Here is a 17,994-nt window from a genome sequence, read left to right as displayed (position 1 = left end):
AATTTACCTTTTGCTAATTTCCATTTATGTCCCCTCGTTCTACTAACAGAACTCAGCCTGAAGAATCTCTTGTAGTTCACTCTGTTGGTCTCCTTTATGAATTTAAAAGCCTGAGTCTTCTTTTTTTAAGATTGTAGAGATTAAGCATTTTAAGTCATTCCTCATAGCTTTTATCTTTCATACCAGGAATCCGTTTGGTTGCCCTACTTTGAACCTTTTCTAGAGCTTCAAAGAAGAGCAACAAATTCATTCCTGGTATGAAAGTTTGAGGGAGAGTGAGTGAAAAATAAAATGGCAATGATAGCTAGATTGATCTACGATTGGTCAGAACAGTGACCGACACAGAATTGTTTTCCTCTTTCCTGGCTCCGACAATATGCCTGTGAAGCGTTATTGACTATCTGCAGTCTAGATATATCCAAACCCATCTCACTTGGCTAAAATATACTATTTAAATTATTACGTTTTCTCCAAAAGAGAAAACATTAGGCGACCAGAAATACAATTAATATTTTTAATTATTAAGCTAGATCATTCCGTGTATGTGTAATGAAGAATAGTCAATAATTGATTAGTCTTTAGCATCCCATTATTAAATATTTAGATATTTAGTCAATATGTAGAGGGTGTGTCAGTTGGAATCAGTATATGTTTTTGAGTCAAGTGCATGAAATGTGCTAAAGTCTGCATGTAATTCTTAAGTCTGAATTCCTTCTGCATTATCAAATGTTTTGTTTTTACAATAGTTAAAAAAATATTTCTGGTAACTGAATAAGTGGCTGGGGAACATAAGATAATAATAAAGTGAATTGTTAGCAAACCATGTAGTGTTTTATTTCCAGTATACATACCTGTACAACGACATGCCAGCGTTCATCACAAAATATTGAAAATATTAATTATATTTTCCAATATGTTGTTAGACAAAATCGCAATATTGCTGGATCCTACTATTTACAAATTCCAATACAGCTTTGGAGTCCGTCAAGTAGGATCTTGTAATCAGCTGTCACAGAAACTGCTTTCAGGTCAAGAAGTGCTAGTAGTATACGGTTGCAGTCTGATGACAATAGTAGGTCATTTATACAGTTTTGCCCAATTAAGAATAGGAACATTCACAAGTAGCTTTCTTTGGAATCTGATAGTCGTCACTACTCCAGTTGAGAAGTGATTTAAGATTAAATGGTATTTTGAGAATAAATGTTTGCTAAGCAAAAGCCAACAGAGGATTTTGAGCTGTACTCAGCAAAAACTAATTGTTGCACTCATTTACTATAGCTGCATGTTTTTCTTGCATTGTCCCTTAGGTATCATTCCCAGCTGGAGGGGGGCAGGGTGCCTGTGTACGCCTTCACCTTTCAAGAACCAGAGAATGACCCTCGCAACTGCTGCTATCTGTGGGCCGTGCAGTCTACCCAGGACCAGTGAGCTCCCCGTATATCCCTTAATATTTACTGCAAAACCCACGAGAAGCAGTTGTATTATTAGCAGGTCTTGTAAACAGTAAAAAAAAAAAGCATTTTTTTAAAAACAGTTGGATCCAATTAGGGATGGGCCGGTTATTTCATAATCGTGCGAATGACGGTCATCGACGGTCATTGACACACATGCAAAAATCTGTCATAATCGCCATTTGTTGATGTTTTTCTAAAATGTATACTTTTTCATAATGTTGTTGCCAAAAATAATCTACCTTTCCTATAAATATACATAAATAATTTAATGTATGCTATGCTTAAACACCACACGACCCCTCTAAAAGAAAGCCGACAATACTTCTCCCTGCAACAATCTTTAAATTGTGCGCTGTCTCTGCAGTGTGCTGTCTTTGAAGTTTACCAAGCTCCTCCGCTAATCTGGGAGGGGGTTGAGCAACATTGCAAAGCAAGCATTGTTTTTAATCTCTCTTTTTCAGTAGACTATGTAATAATGATAATAATAATAAGAATAATAATAGCCTAATAATAATTAAAACAACAAATAGGCTACTACTACTAATAATAATAATATATTCGTATTACTTTTGTAATTACGTTAATATATGCGAATAACATTGCTTAATATAGTTTTATCAATAAAGATTTCACATGGTTTGACTAAACCGAAGTTCCTAACATTTCTGATAGTTGCAGCAACTTACAGCGCTCTGATTGATGGAATGAAATCATCTCATCCAGTGAATGCACGTGACCTGTCACTCACAATTTCACTGACAAGAACAGAGACTTGAGGTAAAATCAAGATGGAGCTTGTTGGAAAAACCAACGTCACCAATTTGGGCCCATTTCTGATTTAAACTGAATGAAGATGGAGAACTAGACGATTCAAATAAAACAGTACCCGTAAAACAATATAGCACAACAAATCTGAGAAATCACCTCAGAACACACCACCCAAGCAAATATGCTCAACTTGGACTGACATCCGAAGCTGCTACACCATCTACATCTAGCCAGGGGCAGCTGAGTGTGGCCCAAGCATTTTGCCCGAGGGGTGAAATATAAGCGGGACAAATGGAAAGCTCTGACCGACAGCGTAACCAAATTAATTCAACCGTCGCAGTCGGAAAGACAGGCAATGCCGGTCTGTTTTATTTTGTTTTAACATAGCCTTCTTTGTTTAGCACTGTAAAAATAAACATTTTACTTATTTGATTTATTCCAAAATGTTTGGAAATGTTAAATCTTTGTTCTGTTTAAAGAAATAAGTGTTAATAAAGCGTTCATTCTGTTCTACTTATGCTGCCTTTTTGTAAACGAGAAGACTGTCGGTTTGACCAAAATAAATTCATTTGATTTAATTCGACTCTCGCTAATTAAAAGCACATTTTCATCTCTCTTAACAGGCAATGTCGATTAGTTTTATTTCGTTTCATTTATTAACACTGTCACTACTTAAATATGCTATAGGCCTTAAGGCTGTCAAAAGTGCCATGAAATTGAGTTAGAATATTAGCTTTTGTAATTAGTTAGAGTTCGAATATATTTGAATATCATTTGCCTATAATTCACAAAAATAAGCCACTTATTGTCGGGCGCAATATGCACGGGACGCTCCATCTAAACTGGCCTGCGCGTTATTTTCCACAAGCGGGCAGTAGAATAGAGGACATCGGTGAACTTTAATACTAGGTTACTACATCTGGAGCCTCATTTACAAAACGTATTTTAGATCAACTGTGTGGCGCGTGCGTAGAAAATCACGTCACTCTACGTCAGGTCTTCACTTGACTTATGCATGCAAGTTCATTTTATAAATGAGCCCCCTGCAGTTTCTATAGCCTAATGCGCAAATGAATAAAGCACTTTCACGTGGATGTAATTTGCCACACATCTGCATTTATTAATCATCGGGAAATGATTGTTTATAGGAAATCCCTGTTTATTTCTTAACACAAAAACTATTCAAACGGCTAATACCTGTAGCCTAAAACAACATAAATTACTTACTCGGTTTAGTTTAACTTCTTTCATCATCCAATTTTATCAAAATCTTCAGAAAAGAAAGGAAACATAGCCTGTCATGGGAACATTATTTAGCCAAAATTGTTAGCTGACCAGATGTGTTGAACGAAGTGAAAAAAGAGACTGGCTCGCTAGGCTAGCTGACCAGTAACGTTAGGTGTCAATAGAGCTGAAAGTATCACCGGAGGTTACTGGCAAGGAAAACCAGACAATCCACTTGCCCTCGGTCCAGGGCAGAACCTTTTTTGTTGACAGAGGAAGTAACGTTAGCACAGGAAATGAACTTTGCGTGCATGAACATGATTCGCCGCATGAAATAAAGCCTGCATGTTAATTACAATACTAATTTCAAATGCTCAAATTTAGGTTTGAACTTTAAAAAAAAGAAAGATTTTCGAATAGTTTTCGAACTTCGAATATTTTTTGACAACCCTAATAGGCCTATTGTTTCATTTCCTATTTAATATCTAAGAATGTTTAGGCAATTTAATTCGTTAAACATTAACGAATGTTTAACACTGTAAAAATAAATATTTTATTTGTTTCAAAAAGTTTGGAAATGTTAAATATTTGTTGTTTATAGAAATCCATCACAACCCTAGATCCAATATACCAGTGTGACTAATACACAACCTATTCTTTAGTTCAGAAACAACATTTTGGCAGAAGGGCAACTTTGTGAAAGAACCACTCATGATGTGTTTATCATCACGACTGAACTATCAAGTTTGGGTTTTGAAATTAGCACATTTTCTCTATTTTTTTTTTACTAATTTGCTACCACTTGTGCCCAACATTGCAATTTGTTTTTTTACAACATTCAGAAATTTGGACCAAAACATGCTTCAATCAAAAATTTTGGTAAACGAGTTGGCTAGATAGCTACCTGTTACTGGTCCTGATGCTCCTCTCCCCACAAACCACACAGTCCGCAAGTATGAGAAGCACACAGGCTTTATTGTGTGCTTTAACAATACAAACATATAACAAAACAAACAAACAAAACACGCTCAGCTCAGAAGGGAATGAACACCACGTAGTTCCCGCATGCGTCTCATTCCTGAGCCCCTGTCTCACTGCTCACTGCAGGCAGACCAGATAAACGGTGACCAACTACTGTAATTAGCAACAGCTGTGGAAGCAGGCCAGCTAAACTGCTCCCTCTCCGCCTGCAGATGGTGCCCTAACCACAGAACCCCTCCACACTACCATTATCGTTTTTAATGTTACTTCAGTAAATGGCTGTTTTATCTTGGAAGTAAATGATAAAAAATGATAATTGATTGAGACGTTGGATGGTAAAATATTAATGAATGATCCAGCTGTAAGCTTTAGGTTAGTTATGGGTAAGCATACATCGGTACAAGCATAAATGAATGATTAATCTATAACCGTAGTTATTGGATAAGCCAGTTTCAGTAGTAAGGATGGCTGTAACATTAGTTATAAGAAAGCATTGGTATCAGAAATGAGTAATTAAGATGTAACAACAGTCAACAGTTTTGTTCATTTTTATACCATTTCAGGATACAAGTGTACCGAGAATGCGTTCTTGCAGGTTATACGCACGTCTGCTGTTACCTGAACTTAATACTTAATACATAACACAGGTTATGTTTGCCTGTATAGGTCGTTAAAGGAGTAACATAGTGGTTGAATGTGACACTTTTCAGTTGTCTTTAGGCAACAACAAAACAAATGTGCATAATTTTTTTATTATTCAGTCATTTAAATGTATTTTAAAACGTATTTTTCTAAGCCTAAATTTCCCACTATAAAAGTTCACCCGAACTGTCTGGACGTGGTAATGAGAACTGTCAATTAGCTATGCCCCGTTACCATAGCTACCTCCATGATACACGCTCATCTTGGGAGACTGAATTCTCACAAGCTAGCTAACTCAGTATATCAAGTATCGATAGCTAAGGATGTTGACTTATATCCAATAATAATTTTTGCTAGCTAGCTAGCCAAGTTAAGATAAAACCACAATTATAACGTCCTTAAGAAGGCAAACTAGCTAGCTAACGTTATCGATAACATTACATTATGAAAGCAAACTACATAGCTAGTTAACGTTAGCTAGCTAGCTATAAATGAATATAACCAACCAGAGATAGTCTAATAGTCCTTAAAAGGCACTCTAATAAGTGAACCTAACATTAGTCAAATATTTACATTGTCTTGCCTGTAAGCCAGCAGCACAAACTATGGGTCACAAGTTATCCATGGGTCCCCAAATATGATTTAGAATGAGCTATCACAGCAATCTGACTGACAGTAGGGAGGGCAAAACGGAGCTTTAGAATGTCGCCAGCAGTGTATGCGCGTGAGCTCAACAATACATTTCTCACAGAAAAGGTAGTTTGTCGTCTTTTATTATTTCATTACAGTGGTGATAGAAGTGACAATAATTAAGCGGTGCTGTGCTGTTAGCATTTACTGATCGGCGTACAAGGAGAATGTGAAACAGCTAGCACAATCGGACAGCACTAACCTATAAAAATGTACTTTGAATTATACTTGCTCAATCGAACGGTAAATCTGAAAAACATTCGATTATAGTCAGCGGCACCAAAATTTTCTTTCACACCCTCATTAAACGGCAAAAGTTCCAGTAGAAGATTGAATTAAACCATTTAAAGTTATATATTTTCTGAAATGTTATCGATTCCGCTTGGCGATCTGAGCGTATAGTTTCTGTGTAAATTAGGTCTAAAGGATTCAACCTTGTTGTTTGCTACCTAAACTTCACAGCACACTTGTAGCAGGATGGTGTGTCCAGTTAGATTTCTTTACAGGGCATGGAAAGGGGAGTGGTTACTGTACTTGTGACGCACTCGATAACATTCTCAACCGGTTGAAAATAGGACAATAAATTTAAAACACGTTTTTCTCCGAAAATAACGAACGGACATATTTAACTCTTTACTCATCCTGTTTCTTCAATGCCTATTGTGCAAATAGCACATAAAACTGAGAAAGTGTGAAAACCACCATGTTACTCCTTTAAACTTTCTGTTTGTGATTTGTTTATGTTCATACCTCCATGTGTTATGTCAGGGGTTTTCAAAATTGGGGTGCACCCTCATGTGGGGACGCAGAGTGATTGCCGATGAGGTGCAGACATTGATCTCAAAGTCTAACGTAAGCTAAATTCTCAATGTTAGTATGGGTTTTATAATGTATCATTTAAAATGACCATAAAAAGCAGAAAGGAAAAACAATAAAAGTAATAAAATGTCATGCGTTATTATTTAAAATTATAACGTTAATTTATTTTAGGACACCCTAAATTTTGCATTTCTTGGTGAAAATGCAAAAATGATCTCCTTCAATTTGAAATGAAATACTGAGGAATAATGTATATGGAATAGGTAAAACTATATATACTATATATAACTATACTATATAAACTATAACTATGTAGGTCCTGGATCATAATCTCATTGTGTGCAAAATCTGAGAGTAATATGCAGATCTGCTAAAGATCTATGAAACAAAAAGTAAGTCCCTTTGTGTCTCCAAATTTAGCCAAAATGTCTAAATTGGAATTTGCTGTAAATCAATATCATATATTTAACTAGAAATATGCAGTTTTGGCTCATGAAACTTTCTTTTGCATCTTTTCATTATTATAGTGATTTATAGGAGTCAAAAAACCTATCCAAAACCTCTCTAAGAATGAATTAAGTACTTTTTGTCCATTGTAAGGCCATGTAAGTTTAACTGATATAAAAGGTAACTGCTTAAATGATATAAACTGATATAAGTGGTGACCTCAGCTGCACTCATTTTCAGTATTGAATGAAACTGCCCTTTTCATCTCCGTCAGACCATGTGCTCTCGTGGCCAGTTGTAAGTGATGGTGCCACTGACTCGTTTAAAGGAGGCTTGTAACTGGACAAACACCAAACATCAGCTTCATATGCTGGCTATGCATGCAGAAAGCATACTAGAGAGCACTGCTCCTCCACGGAACCATCAGTTTTGTAAAACAGCAGCGTGAGGATGTAAATATTTTTAAAATAAATTACCACCTACTGCTATTCATAAATCGTGTGGTCTAATCGTGATTTTTATTTTCATTTAATTAATTGTGCAGGTCTACCAAGTACCTTTTTATGATTGTGCTCATATTTGCTCGCTGTTCCTGAAACTACATGGCTCAGAAGTGTTATGTACAATCAGGAAGAATGTGTTGTAGATTTGTGAGTGTGAAATTTTGCCTGTAGTTTAGCAGTTGACATGACCATTTTGGATTGTCAAAATTCTGGATTGTGTTTGAGAACCCATGTTTTGTCTTATTGTTCAGTCCTAATCTTTGTTCAACAAGTGAAACTCATGGAAATATTCCCCTGGTTCTTTGTCCAGTGAGGGGGATGTTGTCAGTCTCCATCTACTTCAGTTGGCTTTCGGGGAGAGGAAGTGTCTAGCCTTGGGAAAGATACTTTATGAGGTAAATATGCACTGGCAGCTCTGCTGGCTATTGCTTTCACCTTTTGCTCAGCTTCAAAAACTCTTTGGACATATAACATGCAGTCCTGCCAACCTGCACGCATTTTGTGTACCAACCACGCAATTCTTGGTCAAAATACGCAGGTACGAAATGCCAGCTGAAACTACGCAAAAAAAAAAAAATTATTGTAATTGAATAACGGAAAACAATCAATTAATACAAAACAATACTGTGCATTTATTTATGTATTTAAACAACATCCCTCAGATTCAACAACATGCAACGATCTTGTGCTTGTGGTTCTGTAACCCCTCCCTGACCCACTCAACATCCACTGATACGCAGCGGTACTTTATTACCTACCGAGGCGTAACGCTGCATTGCTGAGGTAAAATGGGAAGTGGGGAGTAATAATCAAGCACAAAAATCTGACCGTAATGTTAACATATAAAACGTTAAAACGTGTTCGGTAACTTTACGAGATGATGCATTTCAAGGGATATATCCTAATGAGATAAATTTGTGTATATAGTTAGTTGTAGTAGTAGCTCGCATACGATTTAGCCTCGTTACGAGACAGCTACGGTGTGAATAACTGATGGAGTAATTTAGCTGCAGTAACTCAAACGCTACAGAGACTCCCTGTTCAAACTTTGACTCGCGCACGCTCTGTTGGCCATTGCAAAGGTGTTTGACTACAGACTGCTAACGTAGCAAATAATTCCTATTATTGCAGCCAGTCACCCGACCAGCCTTGCAGTTAGAAAATATTCTTGATGTCAGATGACGAGGATACTAACAAGAAGAGCCTTCCATAATATGGCATAAGAGAGAGAGAGCAGCAGACCTACTAAAAAGAAGCGAGTCCATGCCCCCCAGAAGTTCCTCGCAATATATCAGGAGCAATGGCCGTGCCTCCATACATTTTGCACGTTGTTCAATTATGATTTTGACATTAGCTACCAAGGAGCTTCAGGTAATAATTTAGCTAAACCTCTAGTTACAAAGGCCTACATTCCTAGATAATTTTTCAATTTAATACTTTTTTTTTCATCAGGCCTATATGATGTGTGCCTATATAAGCTAATTCAATTATTTAATTATTAAATAAAAATGGAAATCATGAACAGAAACTTGGTTTTATTCATAATTGACAGTGTTTTACATCGTTGTAACATAAGTTTTTTTTTTTTTTTACATTACAACGCAAGTTTCTGTAAGTTTCATTGAAAATGAAAACAATATACAAAATAAATTATTTCCATTTTTATTAAATAATTGAATGCAATTCACTTATGGTTATCTGTTTGTATAAGCACACATCGTATAATGAAATATTAATCATGAAAAAAATTGTTTTAAGCAGGTGTACTCAAACTTTTGACTTGCAAGTATATCATAATATAGCTCAGTGCAGTGCAAGTGATATTTTAGAATCAGGTCAATTTATACAATTTTGCCTGATCACTTTAACAGTCAAAACTAGAATTATGAAGAAAGGCTTGTGTGTGCATTTGTGCATGCAAAGCGAAGTGGTGCGAAAGCATGTGAACTAAGCGTTACACTGACTATTGTGGTACTCAAAATATTTTCCTAAGGTTGGCAGGTCTGAACATGTACCTTCATTGCTGGTTTATACTATCATAAACTTTGATACAGCAAAAATATTGGGGAAGGTCTTTTACAACACTTCAACTGCAGTTGAATTAAGAAGGTCCTGTATTGTCTGAGTGAGTGAGGGGGATGATGCTAATTGCAAAATGTTAATGTGGATTGTCCTGTATTGTGAGTACGAGGACAATGATACAGAAAATGTGGGAGGGCTTGTGTTGTATGTGTGCAAGTAAAAAGAATGCTGGTAATGTATCAACACTGCATCTCCCTTAGGGTCTGGAGTACTGCGAGGAACGCTACAGCCAGGATCTTAATGACACAGCCTTCCCCTCCAGGGCTCAGGCCACCAACATGTGCCTGCTGGGCTGCCAGACCATTGAGAAATTTCGGCACCACCCTGATCGTGATGACAGCATGAATGAAGGTCTCATATCAACAATGGCCACCTACACTCACCATTTCACATACACTTCTCATTTTTAATAAAATTCCCAACAAGAAGAAATTAATCAAAAATGCTTACTTTGCTGATGATGGAACGAACACATGAGAGCATGATAAATGTGAACTTATTTACAGTGATGCCCATAAATTAAAGTATAACCCCAGCGATACAAACTTCAGAGTTAACAAGTGAGTCGTCAACCGGAGTGTGAACCCAGAGGTACCATTTTCATGCTCCTTAGATAGGCTGTGTTTTGTTATGCAGACTTTAATTCTAGTTAGGACGCTTAGCTAGTGTGGTCACCATATTGTTGTAGTGCTGCAAGTCTGCAAACATTAAGTATGCATTATAGTCCCCAATGTGTTCTTCCATGCTTGACAGAACCCGGAATTTTATATATTCATCAATGTATACTTATAGGTGATCTTCGTTCTCAGAGGAACAAACAATAATTTTTTTAAAGGTTACAAAATAACTGATAGTGAATAAAATAGCCACAGCGGGCAGCATACTTCAAAAGAAGTCAAATTTTTTTTTGGCTTCCCAAAACCGATGCAGTTCTCTGCGGATGAAATTGTTTTTTACTCTATGCGGTTTCGCTTTGAGCGCTTAAGACCCCACCCATTCAGTATTCTGGCCAATCATATGTTACCCTGACGCGCTTTGACAGATTTGTCTCAGATATTTCGCCATTTCAGGCGACAGACACTCACTTCTGTGGACAGAGTGTGCGCTATTTCTCTCCATTAATTAATTGCCATCTGGCTATCTTTGTAGTCCCTCAGAGAGGGATTATAGAGGTGTTTGTACCTCCTCACGTCCTCAACCAACCTTTCTTCAAAACTGTCCATGGTAACATATTAATGGATTGTAAACGTATGATTGGATTGCCAATGTATTATTATGTATTATTGTATTATGTATATATGTTATTATTGTAACATTGCCGGCAGTGTGGTCTCTAAGGAGACGGGGAATCAGCTTGCGGAAATAAAACAAAATGAATCACGCCCACCTTGAATTCCTGACCAATCACACAGGATGTTCGCATTGGTGTCATCTGCGGTGATTTCGGCTAGTTAGAAAATCTTGGAGGTGCAAGAAGTGCCTAAAAAAACTTTGGCAAGGGAATGTGTTGTTAGTTTTTTCCGCAATCACGTCATTTTGTTCTTACGACCTCACCGAACTTTGTTTTCGCAAGAAGTGTGCTGCCCGCTTTAGCTGTCAGTTGTTAATGTAACAAACCCCTCAGAAACACCAAACAGTGTTGGGGTCACCAACTGTAAGAAACCAGAACTTATCACATCAAGGTCACTCTTAACTCTTAACCCCTTAGCGCACATGCCAAATCTGGCCAATCCTTGCCCATTTAGGGGGTACCCTATTCAGGGTTTCCCCCAGAAAAGTTGTTAGGCCCAGTGGCAAGGATCTTTTGACGGGGGCCGGCGGCCAAGTGCGTTTTTTTACGGGGGCGCGGGCCAGCGACAGACTGATGGCAGCATTAAGGTGGAGCCCTTAATGCTGCCATCAGTCTGTTATCTTCTGTTATCTTTGGCCATCAGCTGTCAAAGATAACAGAATCACGGAAGGAATCGCGGAATTGAGAATTTAAAAAAGCTATAATACAGATTCCATAGGGCCCTACATTAAGTCAGTGCTAAAAGCTGACTGGAGATTTGAAAATATGACTACGTAATGTGAATGTTGTTATAAATAAGTCATTTATTCAACACACATTTAAAAAAATCAACAACTATTTACAGCATAGCAGAGTCTTACAAAGAATCTGACAACAATGTACAGTCTTGGAATGCTGTGTTTTCAACAACAACAAAAGAAATTAAATTAAAATAAATATCATAGTTTTTGCACTCTACAAAAAACTTGAAAAAAGTCCTGATTGCCTACTGAATCTTACAAGCCTTGGAATGCTCGGCTCATTTATACAACAACAAAATAAATTAAAATAAATAATATCAAAGTTTTTGCACTCTACGGGGTAGAGCGAATTCTTGTTCGAATCTGGTGAAATATGAACTGTAATTATGCATTCAAATTCTAAATCGGGGAATGCAATTAACATTACTGCCTGGTTCTATTTTTTCTCATGTCGCAGTTTGATGTCATGAGCCTTGTCTTCCGAAAAGTGGTAAGCCGAGTGAGTCCATGAACAGCTTGTGTTGAACAGTTACAACACAAGCACACCTCAGAAGCGATATTTGGAAGTCTTTTGTGTCAGATACCCATGGCTCTCACTGCTCGCTCGCAAACACCTGTGCATACCTGGAACTTCTGCGCGATTCGAATGAGTGTTTTCGTCTGCCGGCAATATTATAAATAAAAAGCGAGCCGCACTTCATTCTTATCAAGTCAATAGACTTGTTTTTCTGTCCAACAACCTGTAGGTGTTTCTCATCCAGAAAACGATGTCAGTAAGTCTATCAGCAAACATATGGCTTAGCTATGCTCGGAAGTCCTCAATAATAATAGTATTTTCCAAGAAATTACAAAAAATTGTTCACAAAGTTTCATCAGGTGCAGTGCCTTTCACTGCTACCACAGAGTGAATGCGTAACTGAATGCCATGATGAGAGAACTTTTGGTTATGCTGAGATATAAAACTCTATTCCAAAAGCAAAATTATACATGTTATACATTGTTAGAAAGCCTATACTCTCACCTACTGAGTAAATAAATTGTTAATGAATGTTTGTTTGCGATTATGAAATGGGATGGGATTGCAAAAGGAGAGGGAGCCAAAGCATGTTAAATTAGGGTACATTATCCACGTCTGTTCCGCTAGAGTATCAGATTACATAAAGAGTCAAATTAATTCGAACAAATTCCATCTTAATTGGAATTCGTTCGAATGTCATTTTGGGGAAAAGGTGACAGCCCTATTAGCAGTCTCTTCCTCATCGCCATCACCTCCAGTATTTGGCCGTCTGAAAAACTGTCTAAGGTTTTTTGGCTTTTACCTTTCCTCCTTGACATTATCCCTAAATGTCACAAAGGATGTATCTGTGTTACTGACTGTTTGGCTAGCTAGCTAAGTTAGCTAAATGACCATGTTGTCGTGCACATCAGTGACATCAAGCTAACGTTATTAATAAACAAGTGAAGTCGTTATTTCGATGTGATTAATAAGTCATAAAATGTTACAATGTATCATTTATGTACAATGTTACATTCATGCTACTAGTTTAAAGTTACCTACACACTGCTTAAGTTAATATAAAAAGAATGTACTTACCGATGAGATGAAGTGATAACACCGTTTGTAACAAGATTAGTTAGCCTACTAAATAAGAAATGGTGGCTTGCTAGGTAACATTAGCTTGTGATAGTTGGAAAGGTCAAGTGTTGAACGTCACTCTACGCACAATGAGGGTAAAGAACACTGATCGCAGACCTGCTGTTTTCCTATGGTGCATTCACGTTTTAACCAACAGATGTCGCTGGTGAGCTTTCCAACTGAGCTGCCCCACTGTAACTGTATCTTAAAAATACATTAAAAAAAAAAAAAAACCCCCGATGCTTAAGCTTGGTTGGGGGTCAACTTAGGCCCTACGGGCTGCCTGGCTTTCAATACTCTGGCGGAAACCCTGCTATTTAAAGCTCCAGATGTGAACACGACAGAGACTTGAAAAATGGCTTAAATGAAGCAAGACATTTGTACCATTTACAATACTAACTTTTTCCTAAATTCTTCCGTTTCTTCCTAAATTATGAATATAAAGTGCCAGAAATGCAATTGTCTAGACAAAAAATCAATTTGCTCTTTTTTAGTTTGCAGTGAAATACTGAAACATTGCAAATTTACAGCAAACTATACATATCCTGGATCAAAAACTCCTTGACCACAAGTGTGTCAAATCGAAGGGTGGATACGCATAACTACTAAAGATCTATGAAGGAAAAACTAAGCAGTGTACCCAGTGTCTCCAAACCTATCCAAAATGTGTAAATTATGCATTGCTGTAAATCAAAACATAATCATGTATTTCACTACAAATCAACTGTTTGACTGAAGAAACTCACTGTTGCATCATTTTCAAGTGGGAATTACAAGCTTTCCATCAGTACAGTGGTCTAAAATAGCTAGGGGTCTCATCTCGTCACCCCTAAAAACACATGAACTTTCTAGTTAACAACACACCATGCGCCGTGCGCATCGTCTTCCCCCCCACCCACATTTGATTGGTCTGCTGAAATTTGATCTCCTTGTTGCCGGTCTCTGCACTAAATTGCGCACGGCCTGTCAATCTTTTTTTTTTTTTCCCTCCATTCAGACACTAGTGGCTCCGTTTATAAACAAACATAATATTATGTTAATCACGTTGTCATATTGCTTATTACTAATGAAATTCCTACAAACACACAGATACGTTGCAATACAGTACACATATTTACCAATATGATCATAAGAAATATACTTACGCATGAAGTAGATCCTCAGCTGGATCAGTTCGCTGTTCGAAATGACACCGCTCTTCATCAGTGTCGTATTCCGGACGGACCATTTTCCAAAATTAAACGATATGTTCACCTCAAAAGAAGTGAATTAGGTGACACTTTGACATTCTATCCCGCTTTCGCAGACTTGGCATTTCTCACATGGATCTCACATCGCCCCTCCTTTAGTCTCCTTCTATGGAGAGTAATTATAATGTTGTTAACATGTGAATGCGATTTGGGCGGACTTCCTGCTGAGCGAAATTCACATAGTAATGAGTAAAGTTTAACGAAGCATACATGATCTAATTAATCAAATTTAGAACATTTAAAACAATTCATATTATTTGCCAATGGGCGCATTGGAAAGTCGCGATTCTAAGGTTTCTGTCAATGTTTTTGTTGCGTGTGTATGATAACAGCACGTGAAGTTAATCATCCAAATAGAAACAAAAGTAAATTTCATCTTGTCGAGCTCCGCCGGCGGAGCTCTCGACCCCAGAGGGTTAAACTAATCATTGATCTCAAACTGCTAATTAATTTTCAGTGATTAACAAGCATGCAAACGATCTGACTAATCAATTGGAAAGTGACACACAGCTTCTTCGCATTGTGTTAGGGAGATTAAATGATAAATGTGATTTAGAAAAATCTGTTTTAATCTCTAAGCAGTGGCGGAAACTTCCCCTGATTTTCCTTGAGTATCAATACAATTAATCCACAAAATAGGCAACTCAATACTATCATATATAGCCTGCTCTCCCCAAATAGGCAGTTTTAGCGAGTAGCCTAGGCCTTATAGCCTACATTTATTTTCATTTGCAGTACGAAATTGTGCACATTTTTAATTAATATTATTTGCGGATACATGCACTTCTTTCTCCGCACTCGTATTCATGGCAAATATCTGCAATGCGTAGATTGTAAACAATCTTGAAGTGCAGGTTTTGTTTTTGCTGGTTATTCTGTAAGCTAACATGGTAGATAACAGACTGGTGTATATTGTTTGTTAAGTGTAGAGTACTTGGTGATTAAAATGGATTTTTAACGGATAAATTGAATTTATGATTTAATCCCCCTAACACGGTGTGAAGACGCTGTGTGTTAGGCTACTTGCCATTTGATTAGTCCGATCGTTGGCACACTTGATAAAGAAAAATGAATGAAAACAGGTTGACATCAATGATTAGTTAAGGAAACTTTTGCGCCCCACCAATTTTCAGCTTAGTCGTCGCTGCTTTAAGATTTATTTTTAAAAAGTGGCTGGTAAAAAAAGGCGAGTGGCTGGTAGAAGTTGAGAATCTACCAGACACAGTGGTTAGTGCATAAAAAAAAGTTAATTTTACACCTTGACTTTAGTACCCATTTTACTTGAATAACAAGATAAATGTATTAGGTCACCTGGGTTTTTTTTAAAGAAAAACCTAAGGTAGATAAATCTTATCTACCTTATCTCCTGCTCCCACTTTGCAAAATGATTGGATAGTTTTCCAATAATTAATTGTAATTAAGCCAAAGAAGGCAGTTTTGAGGAAAATCGTGCCTAAAAAAAGTTTATACTTTGGTTTGTTATTCAATAAATGTGCATATATTAACTGAATTTATTCTGTACCTAAAATTTTAAACAAAACTACAGGTTTCCTGTACTGTATTGCCAAATATTTTGAGTATAAATCCAATGAAGTTACACTCGTCTTATACAGTACCTTTGTCAGACCGCATTTACAGTATTGTGTGCAGTTCAGGGGACAGATATAGAGGCTCTGGAAAGGGTTCAAAGAACTGCAACCAAGTTGATTTCTGGTATGAAAGATAAAAGCCATGAAGAAAGACTTCAGATGCTTAACCACTTGGCGCAAACCCCCTAGTGGTCAGCACACCAGCCTGCCTAGATTGCTCAATTTAGACATTCTGTGCTCCTGCAACCAAATTATGAGTTGAAAACACTATTAGTAGACTATTCAGAACAACTATGCCGAATACGGAGTTTCGTAGCGCCACTTTGTCATGCTGGTCGTCTGTTTACCAAGCACCCCTCCCTGCAGTCTCAACTGTAACTACACCCCCCACGCATGACACACTGGACAATAGTGTCGATCTGGGCATACATGAAAACATTCTTTTACCACTAAAACATTGTATTCCGTCGTAGCAACAAGATAAAGCCAACAATAGCCGAAGGTATTGAAGGATCATGTAAAAAAATTGACTTGCATGAAGCATTATATAAGCAATTATATAAAATGTAGTGACTTGATAAATATAGTTCACTAAGTGCTGAATGTTTACACTTAATAGCCAATGCATCTAATTGTACACCGTTTCACCTCATTCAGTGTATCGGTTGGAATGCAATGAAAAGGGTATGGACACCAGCTGCAGTAATTAAGTGCATTAAGGGATTAAAGAACCTCTATTTCTGTTTTAACTTGCCCCCATGGTCAGTCTTAAGCCAGACACCCACCGCACGCGTAGCGACCGCGAGCGCACTACACGCGTAACTGAAGCGTAGTAGAAGTACTGTTATTACAACGGCAGCGGGCGACGTCCTCTACACCAGATGCGAGCGCGTCACGAGCCGGCTGCGAAGCTTGTGCGACACAAGCGAACTGAAGCATAGTTTTTCGCTTCTGTTCTATTTTTTCGGCTTGTTGCACGTCACGATGACCTGTTTATACACAGAAATATGCTCTAAAATGCTAGGTATACATGCTCTGATTTAGATTTCATCCTTATATTAGGCTACTGGGGGTGTGTCCATAGTTCCCTCCCAGATATTTTATAAGCAGCTAAAAAAATACAAACCTTTTTTGTATTGTCCTTGCAGAAAAAAAATAAATAAATACTGGAACCAGGGGAAAAGGCAAACTTAGTTTCGCTATCTTATTTTGCGGAGGGGGTGGGGTAAATTTGAAAATACACCACAGAAAGACGTAGCTTATTGAATGATGTAGATGTGAATGCACCGGGCAGCGGTTTGTTAGCTCGAGTGTTGGAAGGTAGTTTTTAACCAACCATTGCTCAGCCTATTTGACTTCTCCGATGTCTTCGTTCGCCGTACTTTCAAAAAGGGCTTGTTAATAAAAATCAGATAATCCACAGAGCTTTAAATAATCTGATTATTTAGTGGTTTTGCCGATGAAAATGCACCTATTTTATGAATGAAGTTGTAAGCCAGCCTTTATTGCACTTGTACTTCAAAGCTTCCGGTGTTCATGGCGTTGTGGTGTTCATATCCCTTCAAGATTAAACTGTTACGCAATCTTTTTGATGATTAGCTGATTTTACTAAATCTGATCCTATAAATGTTTTGACGTGAATGACAAGACAACACAGGAATTCCCAATGATTGATTACGGATTATTTATTATTATTATGATCATTACATATTCTTCATGAAATTGGCATGCTTGTTAACCAAGCAAATAAATTAATACAGTTTGAGATTGATTATTATGCAGGCTACGTTGCGATTTAAGCTTATGGTAATTCTTGAAAGCGTTTACTTTCTCACGTATTTACATGAGTTAACGAAATATGACCAAATTAACAAACTG

At 37.4% G+C, this 17,994-nt stretch overlaps 1 protein-coding gene across 3 annotated transcripts in view; it reads left to right on the top strand.

Moving 5' to 3' along the window:
* ahctf1 (AT hook containing transcription factor 1) overlaps nt 1–17,994 on the top strand; it is a 224,363-nt gene that overhangs the window by 59,824 nt on the left and 146,545 nt on the right. For all 3 annotated transcript variants that reach the window (XM_064341031.1, XM_064341029.1, XM_064341030.1), the window contains exons 6-8: nt 1,308–1,424; nt 7,839–7,923; nt 9,811–9,961. In XM_064341031.1, coding sequence (XP_064197101.1) covers nt 1,308–1,424; nt 7,839–7,923; nt 9,811–9,961 — 353 coding nt within the window. The remainder of the gene's footprint in view (nt 1–1,307; nt 1,425–7,838; nt 7,924–9,810; nt 9,962–17,994) is intronic.

This window comes from Anguilla rostrata, chromosome 6 (assembly GCF_018555375.3).
Source record: "Anguilla rostrata isolate EN2019 chromosome 6, ASM1855537v3, whole genome shotgun sequence".
Classification (NCBI taxonomy): domain Eukaryota; kingdom Metazoa; phylum Chordata; class Actinopteri; order Anguilliformes; family Anguillidae; genus Anguilla; species Anguilla rostrata.
The sequence above is the reverse complement of the archived record's forward strand: the minus strand, read 5'-3'. Positions and strand labels throughout refer to the sequence as shown.